Source organism: Carex rostrata, chromosome 12 (assembly GCF_964058835.1).
Source record: "Carex rostrata chromosome 12, lpCarRost1.2, whole genome shotgun sequence".
Classification (NCBI taxonomy): Eukaryota; Viridiplantae; Streptophyta; class Magnoliopsida; order Poales; family Cyperaceae; genus Carex; species Carex rostrata.
In genome coordinates, this window is record NC_135929.1 from 5,685,700 (window position 1) to 5,702,390 (window position 16,691).

General features: G+C 32.2%; 1 protein-coding gene across 1 annotated transcript; it reads right to left on the bottom strand.

Annotated features, from left to right (window-relative positions):
• Positions 1-11,697: 11,697 nt before the first annotated feature.
• On the bottom strand, positions 11,698-15,796 carry LOC144562867 (putative polygalacturonase). Its single transcript, XM_078312180.1, has 8 exons — positions 15,669-15,796; positions 14,833-15,064; positions 14,349-14,458; positions 13,818-13,938; positions 13,421-13,595; positions 13,244-13,314; positions 12,700-12,970; positions 11,698-12,285 (listed from the first exon to the last, which is right to left on the bottom strand). Exons 2-8 carry the CDS (start codon positions 15,059-15,061, stop codon positions 11,916-11,918), a joined length of 1,347 nt encoding a protein of 448 aa, XP_078168306.1. The 5' UTR covers positions 15,062-15,064; positions 15,669-15,796; the 3' UTR covers positions 11,698-11,915.
• Between the last annotated feature and the right edge of the window lie 895 nt (positions 15,797-16,691).

The following is a 16,691-nucleotide window of genomic DNA, read 5'->3' on the forward strand; positions in this document are numbered from 1 at the left end:
TTTGTACTTTTGATAAAATATTTTTTAAGATAAGAAAAAAATAATGAATACAACTAATTTGTATTATGAAAATTTAATAAAATACAAAATTTTAGTGTGTCATGTATCATCTTCATACAAATAACTATCTATCTATCTATCTATATATAAATAATTTTATTTTTAAAAATTATCTTATACGAAAATGGGTAAGATAACGGAAAATAATCATTACCCTTACCCGTACCCAATTACCTAACGGAAAAAAATCTTATCCTTACCCGTGTTTTTGGATACGATACGGGTCGAGTAAATGGGTAAAAAGGTGCCATTGACACCCTAACAGCCGGCCAATTCAATAAGGAATATTTCCTTTTTTGTCAGTAGCTTGCCATAAAAAACGGCGTCTAATTTTATCTATATCTGAAATCACAGTTTCTGGTACTTTATAAAGGGAAAATGCATATAAAGGTACGGCTGATAAAACGAAATTAATGAGAGTATGTCTACCTCCTAAAAATAGAAGTTGGTCTTTCCAATTGTTCAATTTCTTTTCAATTTTGGTTATCAAGAATCTCCAATCAGCTATAGAAAGTTTTTTATCGTGCAAAGGTAAACCTAAATATTTCATGGGAAAATGTCCAATTTTGCATCTAAAAGTGTTGGCTAAACTAGTGTCAGGTTCCTCTCCAATAAAATACATTTCGGTTTTATCTAAATTAAGTTTGATTCCTGAGGTTGCTTCAAATGCTTGCATGGCCCACCATGCTGCCTCGACTACCTCATGTGATGCTTCTAAAAACAATATCGTATCATCTGCATAATAGCAGTTTGTAATACTCTTATTATCAAAACACTTAGGACCTAAACCTCTAATCACATTTGCAATTTTACCTTTATGAAAAAGACGAGGGTTCAAATGCCTCCATTTTTTGTGCCTCTATTTCTTAAAATTTTAATAACTCAAAAGTTAAAACTTAAAAGTTAAAATAAAACCGTTAGATGTGATCTATGTTATTTTCTCTATGTGATCATAAAAAATTATCACATTTCAATTTTATTTTTATGTAAATCAATAAGTTCAAAAATCAACGTCTAAAACTTATCCAAATTAGTACGTTTTTTGTAAGCTCTTGATGACAACCAAAATAAAATTGAAATGTCAAAAAAATTTACACGTGTATAGATAAAATGATATAGATCATATCCAACGGTTTTATTTTGATTTTTAAGTTTTAAATTTTGAATTATTAAAGTTTTAAAAAATGAAGGCATGATGGAGGCATTTGAACCCTCCTCTATGAAAAATTATACTTAAAACATCAGCAGGTAATATAAAAAGAAATTGGGAAAGAGGGTCCCCTTGTCGAACCCTTTTTTTTACAGAAGAAGTATGGAGTTAATTCTCCATTTATATTAACGCATGATTGTGAGCTTACAAGCCAACTATGAATCCAATTGATCTACTTGATATCAAAACCTCTACTATGCATAACTTCTAACATATATGTCCAATGAATTGTATCATATACTTTGGCAAAATCTATTTTGATCACTACTTCTGATTTTTTATGGTGTTTGCAAAAGTGTACAAGTTCTTGGAAGTACAACATTGTCTAAGATATATCTATTTTGTAAAAATACAGATTGACAAGGATCAATAATCTTGTTCATGATATTACCTAGTCTATGAGTAAGGATTTTAGAAATCAACTTGAAACTGCGGTTCACTAAACTAATAGGTTGATACTTAGCTATGGTATTAGCATCTTTATCTTTAGAGATCAAACAAATAATGAACTTATTAAGTTTCTCTAACCTTAGTGTGTGATGATGAAAATGAATACACAATTGTAACATATTTTCCTTAACTAATTTTCAAAAAAATTGATAAAATTTGAAAGGGAACCATCTGGACCCGGGCCCCATTAGGTTCACACTCAAAAAGACTTGTTCTAATTTCTGATTATGTTTTCATATTAGAAGGTTAAAATGCGTCATAGAGGTTCTATGTAATTATTGCACTTTAACCATGTAATGAAGTCAAAATATAACAAAGAAAAAATCTTTCATGTAAGAAAATTGCACTTTTAATTCATAGTAAGGAATTACTTCAATTTCTTAGGTACACGTCATATTAATTATAGCATGCAATTCTACCTTTGTTTCCAATCCAGATCCCTGATTAAGAATGATTACGATTATTCTTAATTAATTTATACTGTCAACCTGTTAATATTTAAAATTTAGAGAAATATACAAATTTTTTTAGGTTTGGATGGGCGAATGTTCAAATTAAAATTTTGATTGATACAAAGAATAAAGATTTGAAGGATATACATCTTTTTTTTTGCCTTAAGAAAATGCGTAACTTAATTTTAAAAATAACACCAACCGAAACCCGTGGATTTGAACGAGAGGCAGAGGTAGTAGTGTAGAATGAGGGTCGATTGATCTCTATTTTTTTCAAAAACTAGTAATGAAGTAGACTTTTGTTCTATAATTTATAGTAAAATGTTACATGTACAAGAAATTGACTCCCATATTTTTTTTTGTGAAATTTTATACTATTGACCCATTCTTTTTTTAAAAAAAAAGAAGAAGAAGAATGATTTGTGTATAATTTGAAGAATTTTTAGTGTTTTAGAACTTTATTTTAATAAAAAAAATCAAAAGCTCACAATGTGACACTTCTTATTTTATATTCTCTCTTATTTATCATTCTTAGTAAAAAAAAAATTACTCCCATTCAAGAAATTTAGGCCTCCACCCTTGAACAGAATTCTTACTGCTTGAAACAGCAAACACTCAAAATAACTTTAACAACAAAATCATTTTCCAAGTCCGATTGGATATTTGGATTGTGACTGATTTATCTATGACCAGCTGGTCCGATCCGTAACAGGACAAAATTTTCGGACCCGTATCCAATCCATTTATCTAAAATCATTTTTAAGATAGTAAAAAAGGGTACTGAGTCCTATAAATTGAAATAGAAACTAATAATTTTGTTCTTAGCAATTTATAATTTTTACAAGTTTTAATATTTTTCAACACCCTTTTAAAATTAAGGAAGCTGATAATTGTACCCAAACAAAGTACCCGTTCGCGTCCTCCAACCTTCTAGAATGTCGGCGACAAAAAAATCAGGTTTTACTTCATACAGCGCAATAACAGTACCAATCTTTCTTTATTATATAGAATTTCGCTGCATGAAGAGAAAAATGCTATGTTAAATTTTTGTAACAAAAGCACAACCAAATGCAGCGAAACAATCGTATAATTTAAACATATAAAGGAAAGTGTTTAATCAACTGTATTCAAGTGTTTAACTTTCATTGTAAATGAGTTAAATTTTCATTTTTTAAAACAAAAACGAATCCCCGAATTCGTCCCCGAGTAAAAATTTACAGCTCTAAATTTGAACCAATCCCCAAGCGTGTCTCCGAGCACGAAATTTACAACTCTAAATTTGTACTAATCTCCAAGGGCGTCCCCCAGCACATGTTTTTTTTTCATTTGTGCAGAATGTGCCAGGAACAGTACCTGTGAACAAGTAAAGCATGTAAACCAATATGTACTGGCAAGCAAACAACATAAACAAAGCATTGAAAATTCTCTGATTAATATCAATACCTGTGAATTGTTTCAGATTCTAAGACATGCTTAACACCAATATCAATACTTGTGAACAAGTATCAATAAGAAGTCTGCAATTTTGTACAGAAGTCTGCAATTTTGTACAGAAGTATGCATCAAGAAGAATGTTATTGGATTTTGACAATTCCATCTCCTATATATATATATATTTCTAGAAATATGAACAAAAAAGAAAGAAAATTGGAATACAAAGGAAAAAGGAAATAATGTACCTCCAAATAATGGATTCAATATAAGAAATGTCGAAGGCGCGAAGAGGATGGAGTCAGTTCTGTAAGCCAAAAAGAAATGCAGACTTATACGAATGTGTCAGGAACAGTACATGTGAACAAGTAAAGCATGTAAACCAATATGTACTGGCAAGCAAACAACATAAATAAAGCATTGAAAATTTGTGCATATAAACACATTTTAAAGCATATAAACTTGTGTTTACAAACATTGAAAAATCTGTGTTTATAAACATATAAATCTGTGTTTACAAACACATTTTAAAGCTTATTCTTCAAACACATTTTAAAGCATATAAACTTGTGTTTGCAAACATTGAAAAATCTTCATTTAATAGATTAATTGTTCAAAATGAAGACTATTTTTTTAGTTATTAAATATCAAAAACTGTTAATTTGCATAATTAAAATTAACATGTGCATATAAACGAGTTAGGCTACTATGACATTGGTGTTATTTGAAATTAAATAACACCAACTTTTAAACCCTTAGATCTGCCTTGAGATTCGTAATATCCGCTTTTACTGTTCAAGCACTTTATTTTGTACGAATCTCAAGGCAGATCTAAGGGTTTAAAAGTTTGTGTTATTTAATTTCAAATAACACCAATGTCATAGTAGCCTAGCCCCATATAAACATGTGTTTACAAACATTGAAAAATCTTCATTTAATAGATTAATTGTTCAAAATGAAGACTATTTTTTTAGTTATTAAATATCAAAAGCTGTCAATTTGCATAATTAAAATTAGAACAAATCTCTCATCGCGTTCCCGAGCTAACTGGGTTTAAATTGTACTTTAAAGTACACTAAAGTACTTTAAAGTACTTATAACTAGTTTAACTAGTTAAAGTACTTAATTAGTTAGAAAATGATTAGAGAACCGTTAACAATCTGGGGGACTAATTCGGAGATTGGTGATTACAACTGTTCCTAACAAACTGTTCACAAAATTAAAACACAGTACAAAAGTATGCAAAACTAATGTCTAAAACAATCAAATTAAAACTACAGTACGTTAAAACAGTAATTCGTTAATTAATGGCAAATTAATAAATTACCTTTATTAGCGGACGGTTAAATCCAGTTAAACCAATTCGGGGACGAGCTCGAATTTGGTGGCTTGGGGTACAGGAACATTTCTGTAAAATTAAATTACACTACAATAATTTATTAAGTCCTCTTAATTTATTTTCTTTAGTTCTGCTCCTATACTACTCGTACTATTAATAAAACACGGCACCAATTTATTATTACAAATTTAATAAACTATTTGTTATTGAGAAGGGTTCCAATATCTTGTGTATTTTATATCTCACCATGTTTCACATTTTATATTTTTATTTTCAAAGTTCAAACAGCTAATCTGAACTGCTTAATATACAATCCATACTATATACTCAAGGATGAAATTTATAATTTTTAAATTTATTTTAATAATTTTTAAGATAAATACAAAATCAACGGTTTATGTACAGTCCATAAACAATAATGCTGTATCTATCTTAAAAAGTATTAAAAAGTTCTAAAATTCTAAAATTTGATCTCCAAATATATTTTAATATAAATATCATATTAAGCGGTTCGGATCGATAATTTAAACATTAAAAATAAATTAAAAATAAAGATAAAAATATAAAACATGAAAAAATATTAAAAAAAAACATGAGATACTGAAAACCTTCTCAATTTGTTAGCATGACAAATAGATCCGATGAAATGTAACCGGTCGTTATCCAACACAAACAATTAATGGAGGTGGTCACTGGTCAGAAAGAAAGTCGTAAAGAGAGTTAGACATGCCCTCTGTGCTCCCGGTCATAACCACCATGTCATGTCGCAAGATTTATTCAGTAATTATTAAGGAACAGAGAAAGCCGCAGAATTCATAATAGAATTGATTTTTTAATTATTTTGATAATACCTTAAGTCTACGGAAAGAAAGAAAAAAAACCATCATTTTTTAAACCAAAAAATAAGCACATGGACACCCGACATTTTTATTTTTACCCCATTAAAAAATCATTTTAATAATAATAATCAAAGTTTATCAACAATTTTAAAAATACCCCACCCGTGAAAATTTTCCACGGGCTGGAATTTTAATTCCCATTTTTTTTTATAAAACAGAAATTTGTTTTTATTTTTTATTTTTTGTATTGAAATATTAGAAATGTTGGATATATTTCTTTGAAAATAGATGGAATACAATATAATTTGATTTATTAGAAAGACTGTAACAAATAACCCGGATCAATATTTTTCAGGTCGGATTTTTTGCGGCTGTAAGAAAAATTAATATATTTCTGTATGTGTTATTGGAAAAAAATAAAAATGCTTAGATTCTAAGTTATTGATCCGGTTCAAAAGTCACTTCTATGTAATCTAGAAAATATTGTGATCCTTCTAGGACATTTAATTTATGAAAAGTTGTATCTATTTTTGAAAAAAAATAAAAACTTTAAGTTATTTAATAATTATTATTCAAAAAGAATTCTCAAAATAGATACAATTTTTTATAAATTAAATGTCCTAGAAGGATCACAATATTTTCTAGATTACATAGAAGTGACTTTTGAATCGGGATCAATAACTCAGAATCTAAGCATTTTTATTTTTTTCCAATAACACATACAGAAATATATTAATTTTTCTTACAGCCGCGAAAAATCCGACCTGAAAATTATTGATCCGGGTTATTTGTTACAGTCTTTCTAATAAATCAAATTATATTGTATTCCATCTATTTTCAAAGAAATATATCCAACATTTCTAATATTTCAATACAAAAAATAAAAACAAATTTCTGTTTTATAAAAAAAAATGGGAATTAAAATTTCAGTCCGTGGAAAATTTCCACTGGTGGGGTATTTTTAAAATTGTTGCTACACTTTGGTTATTATTATTAAAATGATTTTTTAATGGAGTAAAAATAAAAATGTCGGCGTGGACACATTGTTCGACACTAAATATTGCACCCAATATTTGACTACCAATTCATAATGTACCCCGAAAAGTTAATTATTAAATTATAATTGTTTAGTTAATAGTAAAATACGCGCAGATCTGATATATATATATATATAGGGTCTGTCTAAATTGTTTAGTTAATAGGGTCTGTCTAAATTGTTGCTGGCAGCATTTCAGCAGAGCTGCTGCCGAGGCTATATTTAGCCGTGTGATGTCCAAACAACAAATCCAAACCGTTAGATGTTTAATCTATATTATAATCTACTTGGAGACCAAATTTTATATTTTTTTTGAATTTTTTACTATATATTAAGCTGGTTTGAAAACCGCTGATTTCAGTAAATTTCTGCAACATTGAAATCAACAGTTTTCAAACCAGCTTAATATATAGTAAAAAAATTCAAAAAAAATATAAAATTTGGTCTGCAAGTAGATTATAATATAGATTAAACATCTAACTGTTTGGATTTGTTGTTTGGACATCACAAAACAGAAAAATGTGCGGCAGCACCGCCGGCAGAAATGCTGCCGGCAGCAAATTAGCCACAGCCTATATATATAGAGGAGGGTTCAAATGTCTCCATTTTTTGTGCCTCTTAAATAACTCAAAGTTTAAAACTTAAACATCAAAATAAAACTGTTAGATGTGATCTATGTTATTTTCTCTCTGTGCTCATAAAAAATCATCACATTTTGATTTTGCTTTTATGTGAATCAATAAGTTAAAAAATCAACGTCTAGAAATTATCCACATTAATATACATTTTTACAAGCGCAAGATAACAACCAAAACAAAGTTGAAATGCCATAATTTTTTACACGTGGATAGATAAAATGATGTAGTTCTTATCCAACGGTTTTATTTTTAATTTTAAGATTTAAATTTTGAGTTATTAAAGTTTTTAAAAATAGAGGTATGATGGAGGCACAAAAAATGGAGGCATTTGAACCCTCCTCACATATATATATATTTGACTTGGATGAGTTATAGAGTAAAACACGTTTATACTACACGCCATATTTTCATTTTGAAAATTCAAACAACCAATTTGAACCTTTCAACATATTCTCTATATTGAAATGTGCTTGGAGATATAATTTTATATTTTTTGAAATTTGTTTACTATTTATTAAGCCACTTTGAAAATTACTGTTTAAAAACAATAAAAATTTCTAGACCACTGGATCAGTGATTTTCAATATGGCTTAATAAATAATAAAAAAAATTCCAAAAAATATAAAATTTGGTCTCCAAGCACATTTCAATATGGAGATCGTGTTGAGCAGTTTGAATAGATTGTTTGAATTTTCTAAATAAAAATATAGTGTCATGGAGCAAAAAATTGTTTTATTCCATGACTCATTTTAGCTCAACTCTATATATCTATACCTATATCTCTATATATAGATAGATAGATATAGATATTGATACGGTAATTAGTATCACACCATGATTCAACAAGCAGATAAGTAAATGAGAAGGGATAAACCTTTTTTTCTTTTTCTTTCAGGCGCTCCTAGTGGTTTGCTTTTACCCGAACGGGTATGACCCGTTTTACCCGACCCGTACCCGTTACCCGAGGTACCCGTACCCGTGCCCGGGTATAGGCGGGTAAACGGGTACACGGGTACGGGTTTGAGACGGACCGGACTCAATGATTCGGGAAAAAACCCGCCCAACCCGTACCCGTTTTACCCGTACCCGAAACCCGTCTACCCGCACCCGTTTTACCCGTACCCGCACCCGTTTACCCGACCTACTTTACCCTTTTACCCGTGTACTTTTACCCGTTTACCCATTACCCTTTACCCGTTTACCCGTTTTTTTTAAATTCAAAATTCAAAATTATTTTGCCGCCGAAAAAAATAATATTAAAAACAGAAAAGAAAACTAAAAAACAGTATTAAAAAAAAAAAAAAAAATACCCGTACCCTACCCGCCCTACCCGACTACCCGTACCCGAGGTACCCGTTACCCGGGACGGGCACGGGTTTGAAACGGGTAGGGTACACTTTTTTAAAACCCTACCCGACCTACCCGTACCCGCCTACCCGACTACCCACCCTACCCGTACCCGCCCTACCCGACTACCCGCCCTACCCGTACCCTACCCGAATTCAATCCACTAGGCGCTCCACTATGAGGAATCCATATCCTCTGAGGTAACAGAATATTTCAGTTTAAGATCCGGACCATCCATTAGAATTCTGATTAATCCAGTTCGAGATAAAATTGACTTTTTAATATTCCTGTGAATTCTGATCTGACTGTTTGGATCTAATCAGAAATATTTTGTTACCTCAAGGATATGAATTCCCACTATGAGTGAGGTTTCTTCCTCTAAAAGCACGACCTTTTTTCTATCTAAAGATTTGGTTATCTAATATATATTCCTACTAAAGAGTAAGGCTTATGTGTTATGGATAGTGTATTAACAAAATCCGAGGCGGGCAGCCTGTGCCCGGTCCGTCCGTGTCCTATGTCCGGGGTACCCGTGTTCGAGCTCGGGTATAGGACGGGTACACGGGTAAGGGCATTAAACGGGTCGGAACTGGTTTTTCGGTAAAATACCCGGGCATACCCGGACCGTAGTACCCGTGAACCTGTGCCCGTGAACTCGTGTACCCGTGCCCTTGTACCCTATACCCGTGTACCCGTACCCGTTTATATTCAAAATTTCAAAAAATTTCAAATTTCCCCTCCACCCGTTTATATTGTTTTAATATATTTTTTATTTATATTTTATTTAACCTATTAAAAATAAATTAACGTTTAAAAAATATATTATCAATTTAAAATGAACGTTTAGAAAATATATCTCCATTTTATTATTAAGCACGTTGGGTGTCCGATCCTTCAACGGCTATGATTGAAAGATAAAACTTCGGATTAGATCTCAGCCATCCAATTGCATAATTTGTCTTGTTTTGATAAAATGCATATGTTTTATGTATAGAAGTCTAAATTTAGTTAAAAACATACTCACCACATGATATGTCACACCATACGTTACAATTAAAATTGAATAAACTCTGAAATTTAGCGAAATATTTATTTGTTTTCATATTTCTTCTCTTCAATTGAGAAGACTCCGTCTTCCATTTTCTTATTTCTTTGTTTCCTTACTTCTTCTTCGTTTCTATACGGATCACAATGGAAATTTTTTTTTTATATTTCCTTATTTCTTTTTTTTTTTGTTTCTATACATATTGTTGTGGGCAATTTAGAATATATTTCCAATATATAATATATCAATGTGTGTGTGTATTCTAAATTGGAAACAAATTAAAGAAGAAGAAGAATATAAATTGCAACGTGTGTGTGAATATATATTTCTCTTATAATATGTATGTGTGTGTATATATATATCCTATACATACACACGATAACATTTTTTATTTATATTTTTTGATATCATATTATATGTCGATATTGAATTGTTGTACGATATTTGATTTTAGATTTGAATCGAGCTATTATTTGATATCATTAGAACTTAAAAATAAAGAATCATCACATCATCAAATTGTTATCAGAGATCACGATTAAAGTTAATTAAAAATACATAATCATATAAATTCTATTAACATGTGTCTTAATTTTTGGATAATTATTATTTTTATTGATATTTTTTTTTCTTATAATATGTCTCTGTTGCAACGCACAGGTATGATACTAGTTATCAATTTAAAATGTAAACTAAAAAATTTGAGATATAAATAAATTATAAAAACGTGTAAAGAAATAAATAAATAGATTTGTACTTAGCCAAATAAATATAAAAAAATTTCGCACGAATAATTTTTATATATAAGTTACAGATTTTATTTATTTATATACACTATTTGATATTGAACTATTCAGATTTTAAAAGTCGAATTATAAACACGTAATAATATTCGTACAACACCGTAAAAAAAAATAGAAAAAAAATCGGACCGGACCGCCCGGCCCCCCGCGGGTACAACGGGCACGGGTTTAAGATGGGCAGGGCAAGGTTTTTGAAAAAAAAATCCGTGATGCCCGGCCCGTGGTACCCGTATACCTGCCGTACCCGTGCTCGTGCCTACCCGTGCCCGTCCCCGGGTATGCCCTGCCCGTGATCCAAACCCTAGTTATGGATAGTATAAGGTCATACATGCTGCGGCTTCAAAAACTTATCGAATAAACTTCAAACTTTAATCTAAGTAGCTCAATAATTTTGTTATATAATGAATTCATAGATTAACAAGTTTTACTATTTTTGAAATCTTTTTTATAATTCATAAATTATTTTTAAAATAATAAAAGTTAGTATTCTACAAATTCATTATATAATTAATTTACTGAGCTGCTTAAATCGAAATTCACTATATAGATTTTTGAGACTGTAACATGAATGTACTTGTGCTATCCATAGCACCCAAGTCTTACTCATAAGTAAATATGCAGTAAATATGGACATTGTCATTTTATTTTAGACAAGGTGAGATCGGTAGGTCTCTCTGTAGAATTAGTAGATATGCATTAATTTACTGTCTTCAATGTCTTTGATTTTTTTAATATCTAATCCAAGACATGATCCGGCATACAGAATATGCTCTGAGACAAATGGTACCAGTTATACTGTAGAAAATTCCTTTGTTCAGTTTTGGGACTACTCGACGACCAGGGGACAGACACTGAAAAATATCACAAGGGGTTTTATTAAAATTTGTAAATATAAAGGCAATCTAGCAAATTATAATTAATATCTTTTTTTTTTACAAATTTTCGTTTCTCTTAAGAAAAATTAGCTTGTATTTGATAACAGTAACAAGCCAACAAACAAACAGAACTCTTGATTAAATTTAATTAAAAATATCACAAGGGCTCTCATTAAAATTTGTAAATATAAAGGCAATCTAGCAAATTATAATTAATATTTTTTTATTTTTTTACAGATTTTCATTTCTCTTAAGAAAAATTAGCTTGTATTTGACAACAGTAACAAGCCAACAAACAAACATAACTCTTGATTAAATTTAATTACCGATGCAAAAAAAAAGGCCGGTACAGTGAGCAATTACAGAATCACAAAAGAGCCAACGAATTGTTCAAAGCTCACTGGTACAGAATCCTGTACCAGATGTTGTAGTAAGCTCGGTACAGGGTGAAGGCTGCACCCCCAGAGCACCTCCACTGACATCCTGACAACTCCATGGTTGTGCGTCCTTTCCAGCAGCCAAATTGAGCTTAACATTACTAAGGCAAATCCGGGTGAAAGGCGACCCATTTATACCTTTAATCAACCCGGGTTGTAGCACATCTACCCCCCACACGTTCTTTATTGTCAGGTCATCGACTACTGGCAGTGCATTTGGGTTAAAATTTTCATCTGGGTGGTCCCCCACATTGCCTGAAATGACCAACCCCTTGCGAGAGCCATAGATATTCACGTTTGATATTGTGATATTGCGGATGTACCTATTAAGGAATATTATCATGAGCAATCTTCCAAGCTTCGATTAATATTATGACAGTACTAAGATTTATCCAACTTTAGATTCTTACTTTTCATTGCTTGTGGGATGGAAGTTGTACCAATGTAAATATTTTGTTGTGTTATCAGATATGAATCCTATCTGGTTGTAGATCTATAATCTGAAGGTATAATCAAATAAAAATTCCAAAATGGCACAAAATCCCCTTGGTTCAAAACTTCAAATGTGTCCAAAATTTCTAATTCACACCTACTCAACAAGTAGCAATTGGCATAGCACATCCCACCAGATTACCACATCCTATTTTACTCCGACTATAGTCCCACTTGTTATCCCACAAAGTACTCTCTCACAAAACACTGGTTACTAATTTTGATGCTTCATTTAAATAACGTACCCGCCACGTCCGGCATTGGTCTTGATGTGGATGCCGACACCAGTGTTATATAGGTTGAGGTTCTCAACAAGCACATTCTCAACCCCACCAGAGGTCTCACTGCCAATGGCGAACCCGGCAAAGGGGTTAGAACCAGTGACACGGCGAACTGTGATGCCAGAGCTTGGTCGGCCGAAGGAGATGCCATACTCATCCCAGCCACTCTTCACAGCAACCATGTCGTCACCTGTCGAGATGTAGGAGTCCTCTATACACACATTAGAGCTCGAATCTGCACAGTGCCAAATTAGATATTAGAATCTTCATGTTTGTGTATTTGCTCTGTTGTTTGTTTGATTTCTGTATTTGAGGCTTATTGGAAACTATTTGAGAGTTTAATTGACGGAAACACAGAAAAGTTACAGCCAAGAAAAATTAAGAAAAAAGTACCTAAAGCAAGTAAACACTCTAACAGTACCAATGGGGTTTAAAAATAAGGTGTAATGATTAATTTCAAATTAGGCTACACTTGAAGGTACTAGAAGAAGGGCAATATGACATAAACCTGGATCAACACCGTCAGTATTAGGTGAGTCATGTGGAGCCAAAATTGTCACACTCTTCACTACCACATTGCTACAAAACATAGAAGCAGTTAGAAATTTAGCACCCGCACGGTTATTAATACAATTGCATCTCAAGGTTAAGAAAAAGGAATGAGTAGGTTAGTTTTAGTGCTCACACAGAATATACAGGATGAATATTCCAAAAAGGAGAATTCTTGAAAACAATGTTAGAGATGACGACATCTGAAGAATACATGAGCTCTATTAGATGCGGTCGTGTGAAAGAGAGTGTTCTCTGCCTCCACATATTCCACCACACCTCCCCTTGGCCATCAATTGTTCCATTTCCACCTTTAAATTTTGAGACAAGGTTTATTTAGTAACTAATCATCCAATTTGTATAAAATATGTAACACTATGTGAGATTAGAACTCCGTAATTTTCTCTTATCTATTTGCTAAGTAATTTTCTTGGAAGTAATCTGCAAAGCTGCTTTCTATGTACAAGTATCGAAGTTTACAACACTTTGTTAAACATGGTAATATAGTGAGAGAAACAACATATATGTTTTACCTGTTATAACGACATCCTCTAGTCCATTTCCATGTATCAGACTCATATATCTGCCCCCTGGCAACTCCCGACCTCTTCCATAAGATGGTAGAGGATCTATAAGAGGCCAATTCCAGGTATCCTGCTCGACATTAAATTTTGGTCAGCATAAACAAAAAAAATGGCTATCTAATATAATTCAGGGTTGCATCAAACAATGGAAGTACACATCAAAATATTTTGATATTAGTGGCTTGGAAAAATGGGAAGGCCTGTCAACTAACACGTGAATGTTCTCTCAACACCAGAAGTAATGTAAATAGAACAAATACCAAGACAAAAGAAATGTATTTTCCTACACAAAGCACAAGGGCAAAGCACAACTAAACTCGGTCTATGTAAAATTAAAAAAAAAAAGATCTTCTTATTTTACTAATAAACAAAGCTCTACTAGCTTGCTTAAATAAAAACAAAGCAAATAATAGAAACAAATGGCACCAATGAAAAAGAGAAGAGTTCTTTACACACTTATCCACACACGACAAAACTAACCTGTGTGGCCTTGATAACCGCACCCCTTGCAAGAAATAGAGTCATATGGCTCGTCAGATTGAACGGCCCCGTAAGCCATACACCAGGTGGTACATAGAGTAGCATGCCACCTGCATCAGTTAGTGTAAACCAATGAGGTTTTTTGTACATATTATATGCCTCCTGAAACATTAAATTTGACACTGAAACCACGCAAAAATAAATCAATGTAAATTTAAATAAAACCAGTTTTAGAAAAATTCCAAAAACAAAAGTCTGTTCAAAACTTATTTATGAAGCAAAACCAAGACCCATTAAGAGCCCAATACCACTCAGTTAGATAACTAATTACAGACCAAAAGTTGTGCCATGGTACTCTTTGCTGTTCTGAAAAACATAAAGTTCTCAGGTCCAATAAAGCCATTTCCATGTCTTACTCCAGACATATATCCTACTTAGAGAAATTGAGTAATACATCTTTTTGAAAAATAAGCAAATAAATAACCTCGTGCTTTTCTTCGCTCGATCCGTGCAATTGCACGTACAAATGCCGCAGTGTTTACAGTGGTACCGTCTCCCACTGCACCGAAGCTCTTCAGTGAGATCCATGCCCCGCGTTGCCGTACCGGAACAATATTGGTACAGGTCTCCAATAACCCATCACCTTGTACAGCCAGTAATGCTGATAGAAGGAAAAGCATGAAGTGCATTGCTGTGTGGTATTGGTTTCTCATCTTCTATGTAAAGTAAGAAAATCCTGGTTAGGTAAAAAGAAAAGGTAAATGAGGTTAAATAGATAAAACAAATAGAGCTTTTTTTGTGAAAAGTGAAAAGATCAAACATCTGATTGGTCTTTCATTAGATTAGGTAAGGAAAGAATCTAGCGAGGGAAAACAGTGTATAACGGTCATGTACCAGAAACCCCAGAAATGAAATCGAGAAATCTATTCGATTTATTTTAGTTAAGTCGGGAGAAGAACCAAATAGGAGAGGTTAAAAGGATAGCTCCATAAAACAAGAAGAGGAAAAAGGATTTGATACCTGGTTTTGCTACTAACCAGGAAGAAAATCCAAAAAGAGAGAATAAAGATTGAAATTAAAAAACCTAAATCGCTATCCCCATTTGTCTTTGCAAAGGGAACAGAAACACTACCAACGTTCGTTTCCGTTTCTAGTCCCAAGAGAGTGTTCCCAGTAGAGAAAATTGAGAAAAATTGAACCTAACTTGCAATCCACTAAATTGGCTTTGAAATCCAGTGATATGTAAGATGAAATCCAAAACTAATAGCCAGACTATAAAGAAAGGAACCTTTGAGCAGCCAGCTATACAGAAGAAAATACCCCAAAAGGAGAGCTCCAACAAGCACCTTTTAGAGAGTGCTCTTCTCCACTTGTATGAAATCTGTACAATATATCAGAAAGTAAAATAATAAAGAATAGTAATTGAATAATGTACAAGGAGGTATTGTGAAGGGGTCAAGCGCAATAGCGCATGGAGAGGAGAGATGGCCACCATTAAATACGATCACTGGCTTTTGTCTAGTTTTGCAAAAAGAAAAAGAAAAAAAAAAGGTTTTGCAAAGAGATAGCAAACAAAAGAGAATGGGAGAGGGGGGTGTCCGATGGGCATCGGACACAAATAGGGTTCGATGAGGGGTTTAAACCGTCGGATCTGCTTTAGGATTCGTGTGTACGGATTTTAAAGCAGACGCGAAATTGCGAGTGCGAATCTTAAAGCAGATCTGACGGTTTAAACCCCTCATCGAACCCTATTTGGTCCGATGCCCATCGGACACCCCCCTCACTCAAAGAGAATGGTCCTGGGTTTACGCTCCGTACGCCAGAGTTCACTTGATGGGAAACTTTGATCTGAACCGCTGAGATAATTCTTAGTTTTGATTTGAACCGTTGAATAATTCTTTCTAGACTGTCTGCCTGTTAGGTCAAAATTCAGTCAAATTCATACAAAACCCTGTTATTTGGGTTGAATAGCAGGACTTACGCTCGCTATTAATTTATTAATATATTTTACATCAAGACGATTTTTTTGACTTTACATTCGGATCTGTGTGTCAAGTTTTTTTAAAAAAAAATGAAGTTACTGCAGTTCAGAGAAAGGTAATTAATTATGAGAAGAGAGGATCTAATTACATTATTTTACAGTGAAATATCTTAATATTATATGTTTATAAATTATTTTTATAATTTCAAATTTTAAAAAGTCAATTGTTTAACATGATCACCATATTATAATGTAATTGAAGACTAAATTGTATATTTTTTAAAATTTGTTTACTAGTTATTTAAAAATTTAAAAATTATTGTTTTTTAATGGTCCGGAATTATTTAAAAATAAGAATTTTT